Source organism: Cherax quadricarinatus, chromosome 66 (genome assembly GCF_038502225.1).
Source record: "Cherax quadricarinatus isolate ZL_2023a chromosome 66, ASM3850222v1, whole genome shotgun sequence".
In the NCBI taxonomy this organism is placed as follows: Eukaryota; Metazoa; Arthropoda; class Malacostraca; order Decapoda; family Parastacidae; genus Cherax; species Cherax quadricarinatus.
In genome coordinates this window covers 23,742,991-23,765,950 of record NC_091357.1, presented here as the reverse complement: position 1 = coordinate 23,765,950, position 22,960 = coordinate 23,742,991, and the positions used below count along the sequence as shown (strand labels likewise).

At 39.2% G+C, this 22,960-nt stretch overlaps 1 protein-coding gene across 7 annotated transcripts in view; it reads right to left on the bottom strand.

Annotated features, from left to right (window-relative positions):
- Top3alpha (topoisomerase 3-alpha) overlaps nt 1-22,960 on the bottom strand; it is a 108,627-nt gene that overhangs the window by 29,004 nt on the left and 56,663 nt on the right. For all 7 annotated transcript variants that reach the window (XM_070099288.1, XM_053798991.2, XM_053798989.2 and 4 more), the window contains exons 11-14: nt 12,603-12,783; nt 5,928-6,015; nt 931-1,029; nt 131-289 (exon numbers count right to left, since the gene is read on the bottom strand). In XM_070099288.1, the coding sequence (XP_069955389.1) occupies nt 131-289; nt 931-1,029; nt 5,928-6,015; nt 12,603-12,783 (527 nt within the window). The remainder of the gene's footprint in view (nt 1-130; nt 290-930; nt 1,030-5,927; nt 6,016-12,602; nt 12,784-22,960) is intronic.

Here is a 22,960-nt window from a genome sequence, read left to right as displayed (position 1 = left end):
GTCCCCCTCCATGTAAGTACACAGACTCAGTTTAAACATTAGGGGTCAAGCCTCAGAGGGAGGAAATGAAGGCACTGGGTCAGAGAACTCTTGATCTAGATGCTACTCAAGAGTAAAGACATTTACATACCCGAGTGCATGACTGCTCACACACGGTAACACCAATTATAGACTCAGGCAGCCACAACACACAGCGACACTGTGGAAAGTTCTGGCATGACAAGTAGTAGCCACTGTTACGCTTTTGCTTCACCACAACATCACATCCACAAGAGGAACACTTACACACCTGTCATAACAAGAAAGATAACATGAAAGATGTAACATCTTAGAAGCAAAACTCTACTGTGACTAACTTAATCAGAAAGACACACATAGTATTTAATGTATGTATTTGCTATACACTGTATTTGCCTGTACAATGTCTGCACTTTAAAGGAAAAGCCACAAAATACAGTAAATACACAGTTTCAAGAGTAGATGTAATAAGGCCCAAGAGGCCAGAAATTAGCGATGCTAATCATAATGACCTAGGTGGGGCCAGAAGCTGAGTCTTGTGTGTGCATGCGTGTGTGTGTGTGTGTGTGTGTGTGTGTGTGTGTGTGTGTGTGTGTGTGTGTGTGTGTGTGTGTGTGTGTGTGTGTGTGTGTGTGCATGTGTGTGTGTATGCATGTGTGTGTGTGTATGCATGTGTGTGTGTATGCATGTGTGTGTGTATGCATGTGTGTGTGTGTGTGTGTGTGTGTGTGTGTGTGTGTGTGTGTGTGTGTGTATGTGTGTATGTGTGTATGTGTGTATGTGTATGTGTGTGTGTGTGTGTGTGTGTGTGTGTGTGTGTGTGTGTGTGTGTGTGTGTGTGTGTGTGTGTGTGTGTGTGTGTGTGTGTGCACACACACACACATAGAAGGTAATATACTAATGAATACTTACCGGAGTAAACTGTGGGATGTCTGGGATGGGATTGTCCACAGATGGATGCTGTGGTTCCTCGTTAAGGAACTGAGCCAGAGCTGCATCTATTTTACTAGCCTGGAGAGAATAAATTTCTATAAAAAATGAAATACAGTATACAGATTTGTAAAAAATAACGAATACAGATTTATTAAAAAATATAGTACCGGCACTCCTCACTTAACAACCTACCTGTTTAACCCTTTCAGGGCTTCGGCCGTACTAGTACGGCTTACACGCCAGTGTCCATGACGTACTAGTACGCATAAATTCTAGTGCCTTCAAATCTAGTGAGAGAAAGCTTGTAGGCCTTCATATGAAAGAATGGGTCTATGTGGTCAGTGTGCACAGTATACAAAAAAATCCTGCAGCACACAGTGCGTAATGAGAAAAAAAAAACTTTGACCGTGTATCTGGATTAAAACAGCGACTTTGCACTGTATTTTCATATGGTATTTATTGTAGTATTCTAGTTTTTCTGGTCTCATTTTATAGAATGGAAGACATATTACAGAAATTGAGATGATTTTGACTGGTTTTACAATGAAAATTACCTTGAAATTGAGCTCAAAGTAGCAGAAATGTTCGATTTTTACCAAAGTTCAAAAGTAAACAAATCATGCTAAGCGTCCAATACACATCAACTGGTGAGTCTTAATATTCTTTCACAAGAGTGCCGATATTATTTATACCATTTCTACACTAATGCAGTAGTCTGCATAACAGTAAATCTTCTATTTTTTGTGAGAATAAAAATTCAAAATGGAAAGCAAAAGAATGTAGGAGGGGCGTGGAGACGTGACTAATGAACACCGGAAATGTTATTTTAGTGCCAGGAATGTCTTTCTTGTTTATTCTGGACCCTATTTGGAAATTGGCATCTTTTGAAATTTGTGTGAAATTGGCAAAATTGCAAAATTCTGACCACTGTATTGGATAGTTGAAATCGGTAAATGGGTGGTTTCTTGTACTCATTTGATAGAAAAAATGGAGTTCTAGTGAAATAGTTATGATTTTTGTCGACTAGTACAGTGGAACTGGCTGAAAATAGGGCTCAAAGTGCGCAAAATCGCGGATGCGTAAACATCGTCGAGACCGCTAACTTCGTGAGAGCATAATTCCCTAAGTTTTCCATCAAATTTCATACTTTTGGTGTCATTATGATCGGGAAAAGATTCTCTATCTTTTCATAAGAAAAAAAAATAATTTTTTTTTTTTTTTGAAATTTGGGGGACCCTGAGAACAAGTCTCTGAGAGGGCCTGTGAACCCTGAAAGGGTTAACAACCAATCGGACTTATGACTGGCTCTCCAACCAGTCAGTATTGGAAACTCTACGAGAACTTTGGTCTTGGAAATGGCAGTGCATCTCAGTGTCAAGCATCTCACCTCACATCACCCTGTCTAAGTTTCAGTCTTGTTCCCTCAGTCAGTATTCACTAACTAAAGTTAGTCAGTCAAGTCAGTAAGTCACTTAGTCCAGTCAGTAAGTCAAGTCAATCAGTTTATTCAGGTAAACATACATATAAATACAGTTATATAAATTATTAGAAGGGAATGTATGAAAGTATAGTGGTACCAACACTCTTATATGGGTGTGAAGCTTGGGTTGTAAATACTGCAGTGAGGAGATGGTTGGAGGCAGTGGAGATGTCCTGTCTAAGGGCAATGTGTGGTGTAAATATTATGCAGAAAATTCAGAGTGTGGAAATTAGGAGAAGGTGTGGAGTTAATAAAAGTATTAGTCAGAGGGCTGAAGTGGGATTGTTGGGGTGGTTTGGTCATTTAGAGAGAATGGATCAAAGTAGAATGACATGGAGAGCGTAAAAATCTGTAGGGGAAGGAAAGCGGGGTGGGGGTTGTCCTTGAAAAGGTTGGAGGGGGGTAAAGGAGGTTTTGTGGGCGAGGGGCTTGGACTTCCAGCAAGCGTGCATGAGCGTGTTAGATAGGGGTGAATGGAGACGAATGGTATTTGGGACCTGACGAGCTGTTGGAGTGTAAGCAGGGTAATATTTCGTGAAGGGATTCAGGGTAACCAGTTATTTTTATATAGCCGGACTTGAGTCCTGGAAATGGAAAGTACAATGCCTGCACTTTAAAGGAGGGGTTTGGGATATTGGCAGTTTGGAAGGATATGTTGTGTATCTTTTTATGTATATGCTTCTAAACTGTTGTATTCTGAGCACCTCTGCAAAAACAGTGATTATGTGTGAGTGAGGTGAAAGTGTTGAATAATGATGACAGCATTTTCTTTTTGGGGATTTTCTTTCTTTTTGGGTCACCCTGCTTCGGTGGGAGACGGTCAACTTGTTAAAAAAAAAAATTATTAGACAGAGCAACATATGTAAAAACTGCACATACTGACTGGTATTCAGGAAGCAATTAAGTTAATCACAAACATGTATCTGAGAATCGTATGGGACATGTATGTATGGACCAATGATCTTAAACTAGCCAAAGAGGTATTACATGTGTTGCAGAATCATCATGTCTGAACAAGCAGAAAGATACAACTGTGGCCGAAATGCGTATTACTTGCCACAGTAAAGTTTATACTTTAGATCTACAAGCACAGTATAGTCCTTTGTCTGGCTTTTTTGGGTTATCCTAGGTAATTTAAACTATGATATCTGTACTTATGTGTATCTGTGAAGATAAAAAAAAAACTTAGTCCTTGATTCTGTTTTAACATTTCAGCAATTATATTTGCTTGGTATATATTTCTTGAAAGACAGGCATCCCTTGAACAGAATGAAGGACTAAGCAAGTTTGTTTAGATACAGGTGTAGAGTACAGTTATGATACATAGTGTAAATTACCTAGGATAACCCAAAAAAAAGTCAAGTGTTATAATATGCTTGTAGATATAAGGCATAAGCATTACTGTGGCAAGTAAGTACTAATACACATTTTGGCCACAGTTGTATCTCTACACTTGTGCAGGCATAACGATTCTGCAACATGTGTAATACCTGTTCAAAAGTCTAGATGACAATCAGGTTCATGAGTGGCTCTCTCTCTAAGACAGAGAGAGAGAGAGACTGGCCAGCTAGCTAGCCAGCTGGTCAGCCAGCCAGCTGAACACATCAGTCAATCAGTTTATTCACGTTAACATACACATAACGGGATTCTTCTGGAAAGCTACACCCAGAACCCCTGCCCTTATCCCTAGAAGTCATTTCGTTTCCTCACTTTCATCTCCCTTACCCGATCCCTCTACACCTCCTGATAACCCTGCTGACAACTCTGATAATGACACTGATGACCTTTTTTTTTTTTTCAACAAGTCAGCTGTCTCCCACCTAGGCAGGATGACCCAAAAAGAAAGAAAATCCCCAAAACGAAAATACTTTCATCATCATTCAACACTTTCACCTCACTCATGCATAATCACTGTTTTTGCAGAGGTGCCCAGATACAACAGTTTAGAAGCATATATAAAGATACAATATAAAAAGTGACCTGAAATAATATAATAAACTATTATTTTTTTTATTCAGAATAAATAAAAATGATTATCTGTATTTGGAGTATGCAAACAAATAATGTATATTAGAGCTGATTTCCTCTATTCAGTTTATTACAGTATACAGTACACTATTGAATAAACATTTAAAAATATACTAAAAATGTTATAAATGGTGCAAAGGTGACAAAATAATATCTACATATGGCCACTACCAGTACAGTATGCTTGAAATGTCAGTAAGGGGCGGCTCCTCGCTTATCAACCAATTCACTTAATGACCAACTTGTAGGAATGAAACTCAGTAGTTAACCATTTCAGGGTCCATGCCGTAGATCTATTGCTCTACATTGACGGTCCGAACTGTAGATCTACGCCATGAGCTCAGCTCACTCTGATAAGCTCTGAGCGGTAAATTTGGGCCTAGATATGAGAGAATACATCTATGTGGTATGTGTGCACCACATAATACAAATCCTGCAGCACACAGTGCATAATGAGAAAAAACTGAGATCGTAATTTTCTATTAAAACAGCAACTTTGCAGTGCTTTTTCATATGTTTTTTATAGTTGTATTTGCAATTTCTTGGTCTCATTTGATAGAATGGAAGATATATTATAGAAATAGAGATGATTTTGATCGGTTTTAGTATTGGAAATGGCTTGAAACTGAGCTCAAAATAGCGGAAATGTTAAATTTTTGCCGATGTTCAAGAGGAAACAAATGACCTCACACATCCAATACGCGCCTGCTGGTGGGTCTAATAAATGTTCACAAATGTGGTGATATTATTTATACAATTATTACAATATTGCATAACAGTAAATCTTCTATTTTTTGGTTTTAGTAAAAATTCATTATGTGAATAAAAAATCAAAATGGAATTCATTTGTAAAACCCGAAAACATAACTAATGAACAGAGGAAATGTTAGTTTAGTGCCAGGAATGCCTGCATTGTTTATTTTGAACCCTATTTTGAAATTGGAATATTTTGAACTTTGCATTAAATTGGCCAAATTACCAATTTCCTATCACTTTATTTTGTAGATGAAACAGTTGACTTGACAATTTCTTGTTCTCAATCGATAGAATAGAAGTAATACTAGTGAAATAGCTAAGAATTTGGTCGACTGAAATAATGCAATTGGCCTAAAATGGGAGTCAAAGTTGGCAAAATCGCCGATACGTAAATATCGCTGACACATCAAAATTTGCGAGAGCATAATTTCGTCAATTTTCCATCAAATTTCATACTTTTTGTTTTATTACCTTCAGTAAAAGATTCTCTACCATTTCATAAGAAAAAATAACAAAATTATTTTTTGAAAATTCTTGGACACTGGTGCACACTGAAATTTGGCCTCTGGACCCTGAAAGAGTTAAGTGAGGAGTGACTGTATTGTATCCAACCTTCTTCACTGGTGAACAGTGAAAGGGTTAACAGGCACTCGGACAATCACCCCATTAGTCGTTATGTCAAAGCTACATTGTACTGTACACAATTGCCTACCTGCCGTAAAGCTTCCTCGAAGACATGGCGGTATTTTCCAATTTGCTCGTGCAAAACCAACTGTGGATCTTTAGTTCCATCACATATTCTGTAAACATATGGAAGTCAGGTACACTAATACAGTCTTGACAGAACAACTCTTATCTTTGGAAACCAGTTACCTAAATTTTGATTTCATACTAACTCTAAGTCATAAACTTGTACAGCGTCATCCTATGTCTGTCGATGCTTACAATTATAAATGTACATTCACTTGAACTACTACTCTAAACATATTCAACTAATCACTGGGACATTCTATGCCATGTTGACCAACAGTCCCCATCCGACCATCTCAGATTTGCATACTTTTATTATATTTTATTATCACACTGGCCGATTCCCACCAAGGCAGGGTGGCCCGAAAAAGAAAAACTTTCACCATCATTCACTCCATCACTGTCTTGCCAGAAGGGTGCTTTACACTACAGTTTTTAAACTACAACATTAACACCCCTCCTTCAGAGTGCAGGCACTGTACTTCCCATCTCCAGGACTCAAGTCCGGCCTGCCGGTTTCCCTGAACCCCTTCATAAATGTTACTTTGCTCACACTCCAACAGCACGTCAAGTATTAAAAACCATTTGTCTCCATTCACTCCTATCAAACATGCTCACGCATGCCTGCTGGAAGTCCAAGCCCCTCGCACACAAAACCTCCTTTACCCCCTCCCTCCAACCTTTCCTAGGCCGACCCCTACCCCGCCTTCCTTCCACTACAGACTGATACACTCTTGAAGTCACTCTGTTTCGCTCCATTCTCTCTACATGTCCGAACCACCTCAACAACCCTTCCTCAGCCCTCTGGACAACAGTTTTGGTAATCCCACACCTCCTCCTAACTTCCAAACTATGAATTCTCTGCATTATATTCACACCACACAATGCCCTCAGACATGACATCTCCACTGCCTCCAGCCTTCTCCTCGCTGCAGCATTCATCACCCATGCTTCACACCCATATAAGAGCGTTGGTAAAACTATACTCTCATACATTCCCCTCTTTGCCTCCAAGGACAAAGTTCTTTGTCTCCACAGACTCCTAAGTGCACCACTCACCCTTTTCCCCTCATCAATTCTATGATTCACCTCATCTTTCATAGACCCATCTGCTGACACGTCCACTCCCAAATATCTGAATACATTCACCTCCTCCATACTCTCTCCCTCCAATCTGATATCCAATCTTTCATCACCTAATCTTTTTGTTATCCTCATAACCTTACTCTTTCCTGTATTCACCTTTAATTTTCTTCTTTTGCACACCCTACCAAATTCATCCACCAATCTCTGCAACTTCTCTTCAGAATCTCCCAAGAGCACAGTGTCATCAGCAAAGAGCAACTGTGACAACTCCCACTTTATGTGCGATTTTTTATCTTTTAACTCCACGCCTCTTGCCAAGACCCTCGCATTTACTTCTCTTACAACCCCATCTATAAATATATTAAACAACCACGGTGACATCACACATCCTTGTCTAAGGTCTACTTTTACTGGGAAATAATTTCCCTCTTTCCTACATACTCTAACTTGAGCCTCACTATCCTCGTAAAAACTCTTCACTGCTTTCAGTAACCTACCTCCTACACCATACACCTGCAACATTTGCCACATTGCCCCCCTATCCACCCTGTCATACGCCTTTTCCAAATCCATAAATGCCACAAAGACCTCTTTAGCCTTATCTAAATACTGTTCACTTATATGTTTCACTGTAAACACCTGGTCCACACACCCCTTACCTTTCCTAAAGCCTCCTTGTTCATCTGCTATCCTATTCTCCGTCTTACTCTTAATTCTTTCAATAATAACTCTACCATACACTTTACCAGGTATACTCAACAGACTTATCCCCCTATAATTTTTGCACTCTCTTTTGTCCTCTTTGCCTTTATACAAAGGAAATATGCATGCTCTCTGCCAATCCCTAGGTACCTTACCCTCTTCCATACATTTATTAAATAATTGCACCAACCACTCCAAAACTATATCCCCACCTGCTTTTAACATTTCTATCTTTATCCCATCAATCCCAGCTGCCTTACCCCCTTTCATTTTACCTACTGTCTCACGAACTTCCCCCACACTCACAACTGGCTCTTCCTCGCTCCTACAAGATGTTATTCCTCCTTGCCCTATACACGAAATCACAGCTTCCCTATCTTTATCAACATTTAACAATTCCTCAAAATATTCCCTCCATCTTCCCAATACCTCTAACTCTCCATTTAATAACTCTCCTCTCCTATTTTTAACTGACAAATCCATTTGTTCTCTAGGCTTCCTTAACTTGTTAATCTCACTCCAAAACTTTTTCTTATTTTCAACAAAATTTGTTGATAACATCTCACCCACTCTCTCATTTGCTCTCTTTTTATATTGCTTCACCAATCTCTTAACCTCTCTCTTTTTCTCCATATACTCTTCCCTCCTTGCATCACTTCTACTTTGTAAAAATTTCTCATATGCTAACTTTTTCTCCCTTACTACTCTCTTTACATCATCATTCCACCAATCGCTCCCCTTCCCTCCCGCACCCACCTTCCTGTAACCACAAACTTCTGCTGAACACTCTAACACTACATTTTTAAACCTACCCCATACCTCTTCGACCCCATTGCCTATGCTCTCATTAACCCATCTATCCTCCAATATCTGTTTATATCTTACCCTAACTGCCTCCTCTTTTAGTTTATAAACCTTCACCTCTCTCTTCCCTGATACTTCTATTCTCCTTGTATCCCATCTATCTTTTACTCTCATTGTAGCTACAACTAGAAAGTGATCTGATATATCTGTGGCCCCTCTATAAACATGTACATCCTGAAGTCTACTCAAAAGTCTTTAATCTACCAATACATAATTCAACAAACTACTATCATTTTGCCCTACATCATATCTTGTATACTTATTTATCCTCTTTTTCTTAAAATATGTATTACCTATAACTAAACCCCTTTCCATACAAAGTTCAATCAAAGGGCTCCCATTATCATTTATACCTGGCACCCCAAACTTACCTACCACACCCTCTCTAAAAGTTTCTCCTACTTTAGCATTCAGGTCCCCTACCACAATTATTCTCTCACTTGGTTCAAAGGCTCCTATACATTCACTTAACATCTCCCAAAAATCTCTCTCCTCTACATTCCTCTCTTCTCCAGGTGCATACACGCTTATTATGACCCACTTCTCGCATCCAACTTTTACTTTAATCCACATAATTCTTGAATTTACACATTCATATTCTCTTTTCTCCTTCCATAACTGATCATTCAACATTACTGCTACCCCTTCCTTTGCTCTAAGTCTCTCAGATACTCCAGATTTAATCCCATTTATTTCCCCCCACCGAAACTCCCCTACCCCCTTCCTACCTCCCCTCAAACATCTCCTTGCCAACCTCAACAGAACACATGACCATAACACAAGGCACAGATCACTCTTTGATGTTCCTCGTGTCCATCTCACGCTATGCAAAAACTCAATGCACATAAAAGGCCCTAAAATCTGGAATTCATTACCTGTAAATATAAAAGAAACACTACCTGTTTATAAATTCAAGTCTCTTCTCAAAGATCACTTACTCACTCAAAACCAAATAAATACTGAATAACTGAACCTTATAAATTGTATATCCTATATGTTACTCACAATTATATCACACATATGTTAAACCTAGGACCCAATCTAACTTTATTATTTTTTTAAATACACTACCTAACAGAATACTCCATTCGACTGAATGTACAGCAATGCAAGCAACCATATGACCTGTCTTTGTAATACTCATTTGTGCTTTATAGTTATCTGTTTACAATAATGTTTTATCACTGATTTCATCATTGCTTAGTTAATCTTAAGTTAATTTTAAGCCAGCCCGTAATGCTATGCATATAAGTGGCTTTGGCATGCTGCTCTTACCTGTATTTTTTGTACCTCTGTTTGTATGCTTAAATTACTAAATAAATAAATAAATAAATTCATAACATCAGCAATCATCTGTTTCTTGTCATCCGCACTACATCCACGCACATTCAAGCATCCCAGTTTTATAAAGTTTTTCTTCTTCTCTTTTTTAGTACATGTCTACAGGAGAAGGGGTTACTAGCCCATTGCTCCCGGCATTTTAGTCACCTCATACGACACGCATGGCTTACGGAGGAAAGATTCTTTTCCACTTCCCCATGGACAATAGAAGAAATAAAGAAGAACAAGAGCTATTTAGAAAAAGGAGAAAAACCTAGATGTATGTATATATATATATATGCATGTGCGTGTCTGTGAAGTGTGACCAAAGTGTAAGTAGGAGTAACAAGATATCCCTGTTATCTAGCGTGTTTATGAGACAGAAAAAGAAACCAGCAATCCTACCATCATTCAAAACAGTTACAGATTTCTGTTTCACAGTCATCTGGCAGGACGGTAGTACTTCCCTGGGTGGTTGCTGTCTACCCAACCTACTACCTATGAATATATATACATTATGCATATACATTATACAGGTGCAACACAAGTTTCCCATAGAAGATGGTTTAGCACCTCTCTTAGTCCAGACAAAATTATGAGAGGGCATTAAATAAAAACTTACCTATTAAATAAACATTCTTAAGTAAGGCTTGAAGGAAACAAGTGTTTGAAGAAGTTACCACTTAATGCTTCCATAAAAACTAAGAAAGGTACTGCATCCTGAAAACATGAATATGGCTAATGCTTCTCATCACTAGAGCCTTTCAACTATGTATTAAATCTCTGGTTCTTGACCAGTCTTCACTAAATAAATGTGAGCTCTCTATACATATACAGGCATACCTCGCTAATACTGCAGGTTAGGTTCCAGACCACAGCCATAAAGCAAATCACAGCTTGTTTTTAACTTACAAGTGCATATAAAAACCTAAAAACATGCTTACATTATCATTTATTAGTGCTAGGCCTAAAAAAGTGAAGTGAAGTATTAGCCGGTACTTGTCCCGGCACGGGTCTTTTCCAGATGGTGATCCGGCGGTGGCCCCCCCCCCCAGGTGGTGTCACTCATCTTCTTTCTTCTGTCCTGAGCGGACGTCTTGCCGTGGTCCCTCCAGCTGGAGGGTGACATTTGTCTTCTTCAATCTTGCAATGGCTCACCGGGGTGGGGAGTATCCGTAGTCATCTTTGGTAGTAGTCTTCTTTCTTCTTTCTCTTGCTCTGGTCACATCTTGGTAAGCATGCATCCTCTTGAGTCTTCAGACACTTGCTGTCCCAGCTAGTGTTGTGATTCTGAGGAGGTTATCTCAGCAGTGGCGGAGTACGTCTCAGTATCAATGAATCCGAGTCACTGCCTAAAAAAGATGCAAAAGAAAACATAACGCATAAAAAGGCTACAGCACTGTGTTTCTAACCTTAAAATACTTTTGTTCTTTGCTTTGTTTTTGCTTTGCATATAGCAAGCCTACTTGCTGTTGAATGGTAGGCCTACTTGCTGTTGAATGGTAGGCCTACTTGGTGTTGAAGGTTACAGTGGCTGTGGCACTTTCTTAATATAAGACAACAATGAAGTTTGCCTCACTGACTGATGCTTCCTTTCACAAAGGATTTCTCTGTAATATGCTACAGCACTAGCTGTTGTAATGTTGTGGAGATGGCTTCTCTGTAGTATGCTACAGCACTAGCTGCTGTAATGTTGTGGAGATGGCTTCTTTTCTTAAACCTTATGAACGAACCTCTGCTAGCTTCAAACCTCTCTTCTACAGCTGCCTTGCCTCTCTCTCAGTCTTTACAGATATAACAAGAGTTAGAGCTTTCCTCTGGATTATGCCTTGGCTTAGAGGAATGTTGTGGCTGGTTTGATCTTCTGTCTGGGCCACTAAAACTTTTTCCACACCGGCAATAAGACTGTCTCACTTTTTTTTATCACTTTCATGTTCACTAGAGTAGTACATGTACTTTTAATTTATTTTAAGAATTTCTCCTTTGAGCTCACTACTGTGCTAAATGCTCAGTGCGCCAAACCCATCTTACAGCTTATCTTGGCACTACACATGCCTTTCTCATTAAGCTTGATCATTTCTAGTTTATGATTTAAAGTAACAGACTTACAACTCATCTTTTCACTAGAATTAAGCTTAGGGACCACTGTACTGTAATTAATAATAATGATAATAACAATGGCAAGTAAAAGTCAAAATTTTGAAAATTAGCAGAATGACACTTGAGATCCAAAGTGCACAAATGCTGTAAACAGACTGAGTACAGCTAATAATATGGTGCCAGTCAGCCTATGTGCACATCACCACTGAAAATAAACATGAATATAATTGAAAAGCACTATATAACTGAAGCGCCCTAAAGCGAAGCACTGTATTAGCGAGGCATGCCCCCAAGCATTCATAAAGGGGATTACCAATAGACCCTTGGCTGTCTTCAAGAGGGAGCTAGACAGGCACCTAAAGTCAGCTCCTGACCAACTGAGCTGTGGTTCATATGTCGGTTTGTGTGTGACCAGCAGTAACAGCCTGGTTGATCAGGTCCTGATCCACCACGAGGCCTGGTCATGGACCGGGCTGCAAGGACACTGAACCCCAGAACACCCAAGTATATTCCTGGCATACCCAAAATCAAATATCAAAAAAATCTTTTTTTTTTTTTTTTTTACCTTTTTAGGTCTGCTTCTAATTCTGCTCGCAAATTGGGCTTTGACATATGGAAGCCCATAGAATCATAGCCTTCCACTAAGCCCATACCAAGCTGGCCTGGCACAAATCTCGTGTCTTGCAGCCCAACGTACATTCGTGACTTAATAGTCTCTATGTGATCTGCATGAGTAGCATCCGTTCCTGCCAAGCAAACAAAGCTATCACAGTACTGTAGGTACAAACCTTTAACAGCACTGATGTGCTATATACAAAAGAGTGGCACAAGTTAAATTAAATAAGATAGTACAAGAAGTATATTAAATAAACTAAAATATGCATACAATAAAAACCATCTGAACTAAATTGATCAATAATTAAAAAAAAAATCTAAACAAAATACAGGCACTCCCTACTTAATGAATTACCTGTTTAACAACTGCTCAGACTTATGACCTAGTCTTTCTGACCAGTTGGTAATGTACAATGTACGAGGAAATGGTTGTGCAGCATCAAGCAAATCTCCAAGACTACATATTTCGTCTCTAAATTTGTACTTTATTCTGCACCCCATAGTATAAGATAGAATTGGAAGTGCAGCAGTACTTGGAAGAGAAAGAAGAAGAAGAAGCAGAATAAAGACTGGAAGAAATACAAAAAGGTTCACTGTAAAGGAATTAGCTGGTGTGTTCGTCTGTTTGTTTACATTTTCAGCGTCTCTCTCTCATTTACGATGGCATCTAAGGGTTAGTTAGTTTGTACAGGTACACTTAAATACAGTTATGTATACGTACAGTGGTACCTTAGGATACAAACAGCTTAAAACTCGAACAATTATGTAAGTGTATTTATGTAAGTGCTTTTGTAAGTGTATTTTTTGGGAGTCTGAAATAGATTAATCTAATTTACATTATTCCTTATGGGAACAAATTCTTTCAGTATCGGCACTCAAACAGCCTTCTGGATCGAATTAAGTTCATATCCCGAGGTACCACTGTACAGTGGACCCCCGCTTAACGATCACCTCCCAATGCGACCAATTATGTAAGTGTATTTATGTAAGTGCGTTTGTACGTGTATGTTTGGGGGTCTGAAATGGACTAATCTACTTCACAATATTCCTTATGGGAACAAATTCAGTCAGTACTGGCACCTGAACATACTTCTGGAATGAAAAAATATCGTTAACCAGGGGTCCACTGTATTATCATACATAGCAGCATAGGTGTAGATTACCTACAATAACCTAAAAATGTTAAAGTGAATTTTCTGGGTTATCCTAGGTACATGTATGTAATATGCACATACGCCGCTTAGATCCCATCATAAATGAGAGAGAGATGCCGAGAATATAAACAAACAGACGAACACACCAGCTAACCCCTTTACAGTGAACAAGGTATGTCAATGGTGATAATAATTTTTTATTTTTTTTTATTATCACACTGGCCGATTCCCACCAAGGCAGGGTGGCCCGAAAAAGAAAAACTTTCACCATCATTCACTCCATCACTGTCTTGCCAGAAGGGTGCTTTACACTACAGTTTTTAAACTGCAACATTAACACCCCTCCTTCAGAGTGCAGGCACTGTACTTCCCATCTCCAGGACTCAAGTCCGGCCTGCCGGTTTCCCTGAACCCCTTCATAAATGTTACTTTGCTCACACTCCAACAGCACGTCAAGTATTAAAAACCATTTGTCTCCATTCACTCCTATCAAACACGCTCACGCATGCCTGCTGGAAGTCCAAGCCCCTCGCACACAAAACCTCCTTTACCCCCTCTCTCCAACCTTTCCTAGGCCGACCCCTACCCCGCCTTCCTTCCACTACAGACTGATACACTCTTGAAGTCATTCTGTTTCGCTCTATTCTCTCTACATGTCCGAACCACCTCAACAACAATTCCTCAGCCCTCTGGACAACAGTTTTGGTAATCCCGCACCTCCTCCTAACTTCCAAACTACGAATTCTCTGCATTATGTTCACACCACACATTGCCCTCAGACATGACATCTCCACTGCCTCCAGCCTTCTCCTCGCTCCAACATTCATCACCCATGCTTCACACCCATATAAGAGCATTGGTAAAACTATACTCTCATACATTCCCCTCTTTGCCTCCAAGGACAAAGTTCTTTGTCTCCACAGACTCCTAAGTGCACCACTCACTCTTTTCCCCTCATCAATTCTATGATTCACCTCATCTTTCATAGACCCATCCGCTGACACGTCCACTCCCAAATATCTGAATACATTCACCTCCTCCATACTCTCTCCCTCCAATCTGATATTCAATCTTTCATCACCTAATCTTTTTGTTATCCTCATAACCTTACTCTTTCCTGTATTCACCTTTAATTTTCTTCTTTTGCACACCCTACCAAATTCATCTACCAATCTCTGCAACTTCTCTTCAGAATCTCCCAAGAGCACAGTGTCATCAGCAAAGAGCAGCTGTGACAACTCCCACTTTGTGTGTGATTCTTTATCTTTTAACTCCACGCCTCTTGCCAAGACCCTCGCATTTACTTCTCTTACAACCCCATCTATAAATATATTAAACAACCACGGTGACATCACACATCCTTGTCTAAGGCCTACTTTTACTGGGAAAAAATTTCCCTCTTTCCTACATACTCTAACTTGAGCCTCACTATCCTCGTAAAAACTCTTCACTGCTTTCAGTAACCTACCTCCTACACCATACACTTGCAACATCTGCCACATTGCCCCCCTATCCACCCTGTCATACGCCTTTTCCAAATCCATAAATGCCACAAAGACCTCTTTAGCCTTATCTAAATACTGTTCACTTATATGTTTCACTGTAAACACCTGGTCCACACACCCCCTACCTTTCCTAAAGCCTCCCTGTTCATTTGCTATCCTATTCTCCGTCTTACTCTTAATTCTTTCAATAATAACTCTACCATACACTTTACCAGGTATACTCAGCAGACTTATCCCCCTATAATTTTTGTACTCTCTTTTATCCCCTTTGCCTTTATACAAAGGAACTATGCATGCTCTCTGCCAATCCCTAGGTACCTTACCCTCTTCCATACATTTATTAAATAATTGCACCAACCACTCCAAAACTATATCCCCACCTGCTTTTAACATTTCTATCTTTATCCCATCAATCCCGGCTGCCTTACCCCCTTTCATTTTACCTACTGCCTCACGAACTTCCCCCACACTCACAACTGGCTCTTCCTCACTCCTACAAGATGTTATTCCTCCTTGTCCTATACACGAAATCACAGCTTCCCTATCTTTATCAACATTTAACAATTCCTCAAAATATTCCCTCCATCTTCCCAATACCTCTAACTCTCCATTTAATAACTCTCCTCTCCTATTTTTAACTGACAAATCCATTTGTTCTCTAGGCTTTCTTAACTTGTTAATCTCACTCCAAAACTTTTTCTTATTTTCAACAAAATTTGTTGATAACATCTCACCCACTCTCTCATTTGCTCTCTTTTTACATTGCTTCACCACTCTCTTAACCTCTCTCTTTTTCTCCATATACTCTTCCCTCCTTGCATCACTTCTACTTTGTAAAAACTTCTCATATGCTAACTTTTTCTCCCTTACTACTCTCTTTACATCATCATTCCACCAATCGCTCCTCTTCCCTCCCGCACCCACTTTCCTGTAACCACAAACTTCTGCTGAACACTCTAACACTACATTTTTAAACCTACCCCATACCTCTTTGACCCCATTGCCTATGCTCTCATTAGCCCATCTATCCTCCAGTAGCTGTTTATATCTTACCCTAACTGCCTCCTCTTTTAGTTTATAAACCTTCACCTCTCTCTTCCCTGATACTTCTATTCTCCTTGTATCCCATCTACCTTTTACTCTCAGTGTAGCTACAACTAGAAAGTGATCTGATATATCTGTGGCCCCTCTATAAACATGTACATCCTGAAGTCTACTCAACAGTCTTTTATCTACCAATACATAATCCAACAAACTACTGTCATTTCGCCCTACATCATATCTTGTATACTTATTTATCCTCTTTTTCTTAAAATATGTATTACCTATAACTAAGCCCCTTTCTATACAAAGTTCAATCAAAGGGCTCCCATTATCATTTACACCTGGCATCCCAAACTTACCTACCACACCCTCTCTAAAAGTTTCTCCTACTTTAGCATTCAGGTCCCCTACCACAATTACTCTCTCACTTGGTTCAAAGGCTCCTATACATTCACTTAACATCTCCCAAAATCTCTCTCTCTCCTCTGCATTCCTCTCTTCTCCAGGTGCATACACGCTTATTATGACCCACTTCTCGCATCCAACCTTTACTTTAATCCACATAATTCTTGAATTTACACATTCATATTCTCTTTTCTCCTTCCATAACTGATCATTCAACATTACTGCTACCCCTTCCTTTGCTCTAACTCTCTCAGATACTCCAGATTTAATCCCATTTATTTCCCCCCACTGAAACTCCCCTACCCCCTTCAGCTTTGTTTCGCTTAGGGCCAGGACATCCAACTTCTTTTCATTCATAACATCAGCAATCATCTGTTTTTTGTCATCCGCACTACATCCACGAACATTTAAGCATCCCAGTTTTATAAAGTTTTTCTTCTCTTTTTTAGTAAATGTCTACAGGAGAAGGGGTTACTAGCCCATTGCTCCCGGCATTTTAGTCGCCTCATACGACACGCATGGCTTAATAAGGAGGAAAGATTCTTTTCCACTTCCCCATGGACAATAGAAGAAATAAAGAAGAACAAGAGCTATTTAGAAAAAGGAGAAAAACCTAGATGTATGTATATATATATGCATGTGCGTGTCTGTGAAGTGTGACCAAAGTGTAAGTAGGAGTAGCAAGATATCCCTGTTATCTAGCGTATTTATGAGACAGAAAAAGAAAACAGCAATCCTACAATCATGCAAAACAGTTACAGGTTTCTGTTTCACAGTCATCTGGCAGGACGGTAGTACTTCCCTGGGTGGTTGCTGTCTACCAACCTACTACCTATAATGATGTGATAATAATATTAATAATATTATTATCACATCACTCATACATAATCACCATCTTTACAGAGGTGCTCAGATAATGATAATAATATTATTAATATTATTATCATTATCTGATGTGTAATGTCACCATGGTTGTTTAACATATTTATAGATGGAGTTATAAAAGAATTAAATGCTAGGGTGTTAGGGTGAGGGGTGGGATAAAATTATGGGGAATCACATACAAAATGGGAGTTGACGCAGTTACTTTTTGCTGATATTACTGTGCTTTTGGGGGATTCTAAAGAAAAGTTGCAAAGGTTAGTGAATGAGTTTGGGAGGGTGTGTAAAGGTAGAAAGTTGAAAGTGAACATAGATAAGAGTAAGGTGATGAGGGTATCAAACAATTTAGATAAAGAAAAATTTGATATCACACTGGAGGGAGGGAGTATGGAAGAAATGAATGTTTTCAGATATTTGGGAGTTGGTTTGTCAGCAGATAGGTTTATGAAAGATGAGGTAAACCATAGAACTTATGAAGGAAAAAACGTAAGTGGTGCATTGAGATATCTATGGAGACAAAATGACATCCAGGGAGGCAAAGAAAGGAATGTACAAAAGTATGGTGGTACCAACACTCTTATATGGGTGTGAGGCTTGGGTTGTAAATGCTGCTGCAAGAAGGCAGCTGGAAGCAGTGATGTCCTGTCTAAGGGCAATGTGTGGTGTAAATATTATGCAGAGAATTCGTAGTGTGGAAATTAGCCCTTTCAGGGTCCAGAGGCTAAATTTCAAAGGGTGCACCAGTGTCCAAGAATTTAAAAAAAAAAAAATTTTTTTGTTATTTTTTCTTATGAAATGGTGGAGAATCTTTTTCTGAAGGTAACAAAACAAAAAGTACGAAATTTGATGGAAAATTGACGAAATTATGCTCTTGCGAATTTTGATGTGTCAGCAATATTTACGAATCGGCAATTTTGCCGACTTGACTCCCATTTTAGGTCAATTACATTATTCCAGTCAACCAAATTCTTAGCTATTTCACTAGTATTACTTCTATTCTATCGAGTGAGCACAAGAAATCACCAAGTCAACTGTTTCAACTACAAAATAAAGTGATCGGAAATTGGTAATTTGGCCAATTTAACACAAAGTACAAAATATTCCAATTTCAAAATAGGGTCCAGAATAAACAATGCAGGCATTCCTGGAACTAAACTAACATTCTTCTGCTCATTAGTTATGTTTTCAGACTTTACAAATGAATTCCATTTTGATTTTTTATTCACATAATGAATTTTTATTCAAACCAAAAAATAGAAGATTTACTGTTATGCAATATTGTAATAATTGTATAAATATCATCATCACATTTGTGAATGTATATTAGACCCACCAGCTGGCGTGTATTAGACGTGTGAGGTTGTTTGTTTACTCTTGAACATCCACAAAAATTTAACATTTCCGCTACTTTGAGCTCAATTTCGAGCCAATTCCAGTACTAAAACCAATCAAAATCATTTCTACTTCTGTAATATATCTTCCATTCTATCAAATGAGACCAAGAAATTGCAAATACAACAATAAAAAACATACAAAAAAACACTGCAAAGTCGCTGTTTTAATCGAAAATCAGTCTCAGTTTTTTCTCTCATTATACACTGTGCTGTAGGATTTGTTTTATGTGGTGCACACATACCACATAGATGTATTCTCTCATATCTAGGCCCAAATTTACCACTCACAGCTTATCAGAGTGAGCTGAGCTCATGGCGTAAATCTACGGTTTGGACCCTGAACGTAAAGCCGTAGATCTACGGGGCGGGCCCTGAAAGGGTTAGGAGAAGGTGTGGAGTTACTAAAAATATTAATCTGAGGGCTGAAGAGGGGTTGTTGAGGTGGTTTGGTCATTTAGAGAGAATGGAACAGAGTAGAATGACTTGGAGAACATATAAATCTGTAGGGAAAGGAAGGCAGGGTAGGGGTCATCCTCGAAAAGGTTGGAGGGAAGTAGTAAAGGAGGTTCTGTGGGATTTCTAGTAAGCGTGCGTGAGCATATTAGAAAGGAGTGAATTGAGACAAATGGTTTTTGGGACCTGACGAGCTGCTGGAGTGTGAGCAGGGAAACTGGTTAGCTGGACTTGAGTCCTAAAAGTGGGAAGTACAATGCCTGCACTTTAACCCTCTGACTGTCGCAAGCACCTTTCTGAAACTGTCATTCTATGTCGCAAAATTTTTGGGAAAAAAAAATTATTTTTTCTTATGAAATGATAGAAAATCTTTTCCCGATGGTAATGACACCAAAAGTACGAAATTTGGTCGAAAACTCACGGAATTATGCTCCACGAAGTTAGCAATCTCGGCGACATATATGCATCGGCGATTTTGCCAACTTTGAACCCTGTTTTTGACCAATTCTGTTGTTCCAGTTGACCAAACTCATAGCTATTTCTTTAGAACTCCATTTTTTTTCTATCAGCTGAGTATGAGAAACCGCCCATTTGTCAGAAACTGGTAATTTGGCCAATTTCATGCAAATTAAAAAAGATGCCAATTTCAAAATAGAGTCCAGAATAAACAATGTAGATATTCTTGGCATTAAAATCACATATCCTCTGTTCATTCGTCACGTCTCTAGGCCCCTCTTATATTACTATTGCTTTCTATTTTGATTTTTCATTCATACAAAAAATACAAAATTTACTGTTATGCAGACTACTGCATTATTGTAAAAGAGGTATAAATAATATCAGTGCACTAGTGAAAGAATATTAGACTCCCCAGTTATCGTGTATTGGACATGTGGTATGATTTGCTTACTCCTGAACATTGGTAAAAATCGAATACTGTATTTCCGCTACTTTGAGCTCAATTTCAAGGTCGTTTACATTGTGAAACTAATCAAGATCATCTCTATTTCTGTAACATGTTCTCCATTTTATCACATGAGACCATGAAAATGAGAATACAATGATAAATACCTACCATCCGACTTACGACTGAGTTCGGTTCCGAGAAACCGGTCGTAAGTCGAAATGGACGTAAGTCGAACTTTACTACTGAATATCAACATCATATTTTTGTAATGACTTTATTTTATTGCTTTATTTTGGTATTTCATGTTTTACTTTACTTTTTATGCTGTTAGTACTGTATTTTATACTGTAAGGTTTAGGATAAACACTGTGTACAACACAAATAGTTGTTTATTTTCCAGAAATTTGGCATAAAAAACACGGTCGTAAGTCGAGTGGTCGTATGTCGAGCAGGTCGTAAGTCGGATGGTAGGTGTACTATACAAAAATACACCTCAAAGTTGGCGTTTTAATCCAAAAAAATGGTCAGTTTTTTTTTTCTCATTATGCACTGCGTGCTGCAGGATTTTTTTTATGTGGTGCACACTGACCACACAGACCCATTCTCTCACATGTGGGCCTACCAGCTTTCTCCTGCTTGATTTGAAGCCGCTAGAATTTACACGTATAAATACGTCCAAAACAGTGGCGCATAAGACGTATATATACGACCAAAACAGTCAAAGGGTTAAAGGAGGGGTTGGGGATACTGGCAGTTTGAAGCGACTATCTAAACTGTCGTATCTGGCGCCTCTGCAAAGACAGTGATTATGTATGAGTGATGGTGAAAGTGTTGAATGATAATGAAAGTTTCTTCTTTCTTTTTGGGTTTTTCTTTCTTTTGGGTCACCCTGCCTTGATGGAAACGGCCAACATGTTAAAAAAATATATATAAAACATGAAATGACTTGAAAACACTTGAAATTTTGGAATGTTTCCAGACATAATGGAGAGACGCTGTGATCACAGTGCTCACAAAAAATGTAAACAAACCGGGTTGGGCACAGTGACCGTATTAGACAGTCAGGTGGTGGGAGCTATATAGCGAGTTTTGGTAGTACAGTGGACCCCCGCATAACGATGGCATCACATAGCGATTAATCCGCATACCGCTTGCTTTAATCGCAAAAATTTTGCCGCACATTCCGATTAAAAACCCGCTCACCGATTTTCGTCCGAGACGCGTCCAATGTGCGCCCTCAGCCAGCCTCACATGTGCCGCCCATGCCATTGTTTACCAGCCAGCCTCCGCGGTAACATCCAAGCATACAATCGGAATATTTCGTATTATTACAGTGTTTTCGGTGCTGTTTCTGGAAAATAAGTGACCATGGGCCCCAAGAAAGCTTCTAGTGCCAACCGTACACCAATAAGGGTGAGAATTCCAATAGAAATGAAGAAAGAGATCATTGATAAGTATGAAAGTGGAGTGCGTATCGCCGACCTAGTCAAGTTGTACAAGAAACCCCAATCAACCATCGCTACTACTGTATTGTGGGCACCAGAAAGACAATCAAGGAAGCTGTTCTTGCCAAAGGTTTAACTGTGTTTTCGAAACAAAGATCGCAAGTGATGGAAGATGTTGAGAGACTCTTATTGGTGTGGATAAATGAAAAACAGCTAGCAGGAGATAGCGTCTCTCAAGCGATCATATGTGAAAAGGCTAGGAAGTTGCATGAGGATTTAATTAAAAAAATGCCTGCAACTAGTGATGATGTGAGTGAATTTAAGGCCAGCAAAGGTTGGTTTGAGAGATTTAAGAAGCGTAGTGGCATCCATAGTGTGATAAGGCATGGTGAGGCTGCCAGTTCGGACCACAAAGCGGCTGAAAAATATGTGCAGGAATTCAAGGAGTACATAGACAGTGAAGGACTGAAACCTGAACAAGTGTTTAATTGTGATGAAACAGGCCTGTTCTGGAAGAAAATGCCAAGCAGGACCTACATTACTCAGGAGGAAAAGGCACTCCCAGGACATAAGCCTATGAAAGACAGGCTTACTTTGTTGATGTGTGCCAATGCTAGTGGTGATTGCAAAGTTAAGCCTTTATTAGTGTATCACTCTGAAACTCCCAGAGCGTTCAGGCAAAAGAATGTCCTCAAGGATAATTTGTGTGTGCTGTGGAGGGCAAACAGTAAGGCATGGGTCACTAGCGACTTTTTCTATAACTGGTTACACCATGCATTTGCCCCCAATGTGAAAGATTACCTAACTGAAAAGAAATTAGACCTTAAGTGCCTCCTGGTGTTAGACAATGCCCCTGGTCATCCTACAGACGTGGCAGAGCGACTTTATGGGGACATGAGCTTCATTAAGGTGAAGTTTTTGCCTCCTAATACCACTCCTCTCCTGCAGCCCATGGACCAGCAGGTTATTGCAAACTTCAAAAAACTGTACACAAAAGCTCTGTTTGAAAGGTGCTTTGTAGTGACCTCAGAAACTCAACTGACTCTAAGAGAGTTTTGGAGAGATCACTTTAATATCCTCAATTGTGTAAACCTTATAGGTAAGGCTTGGGAGGGAGTG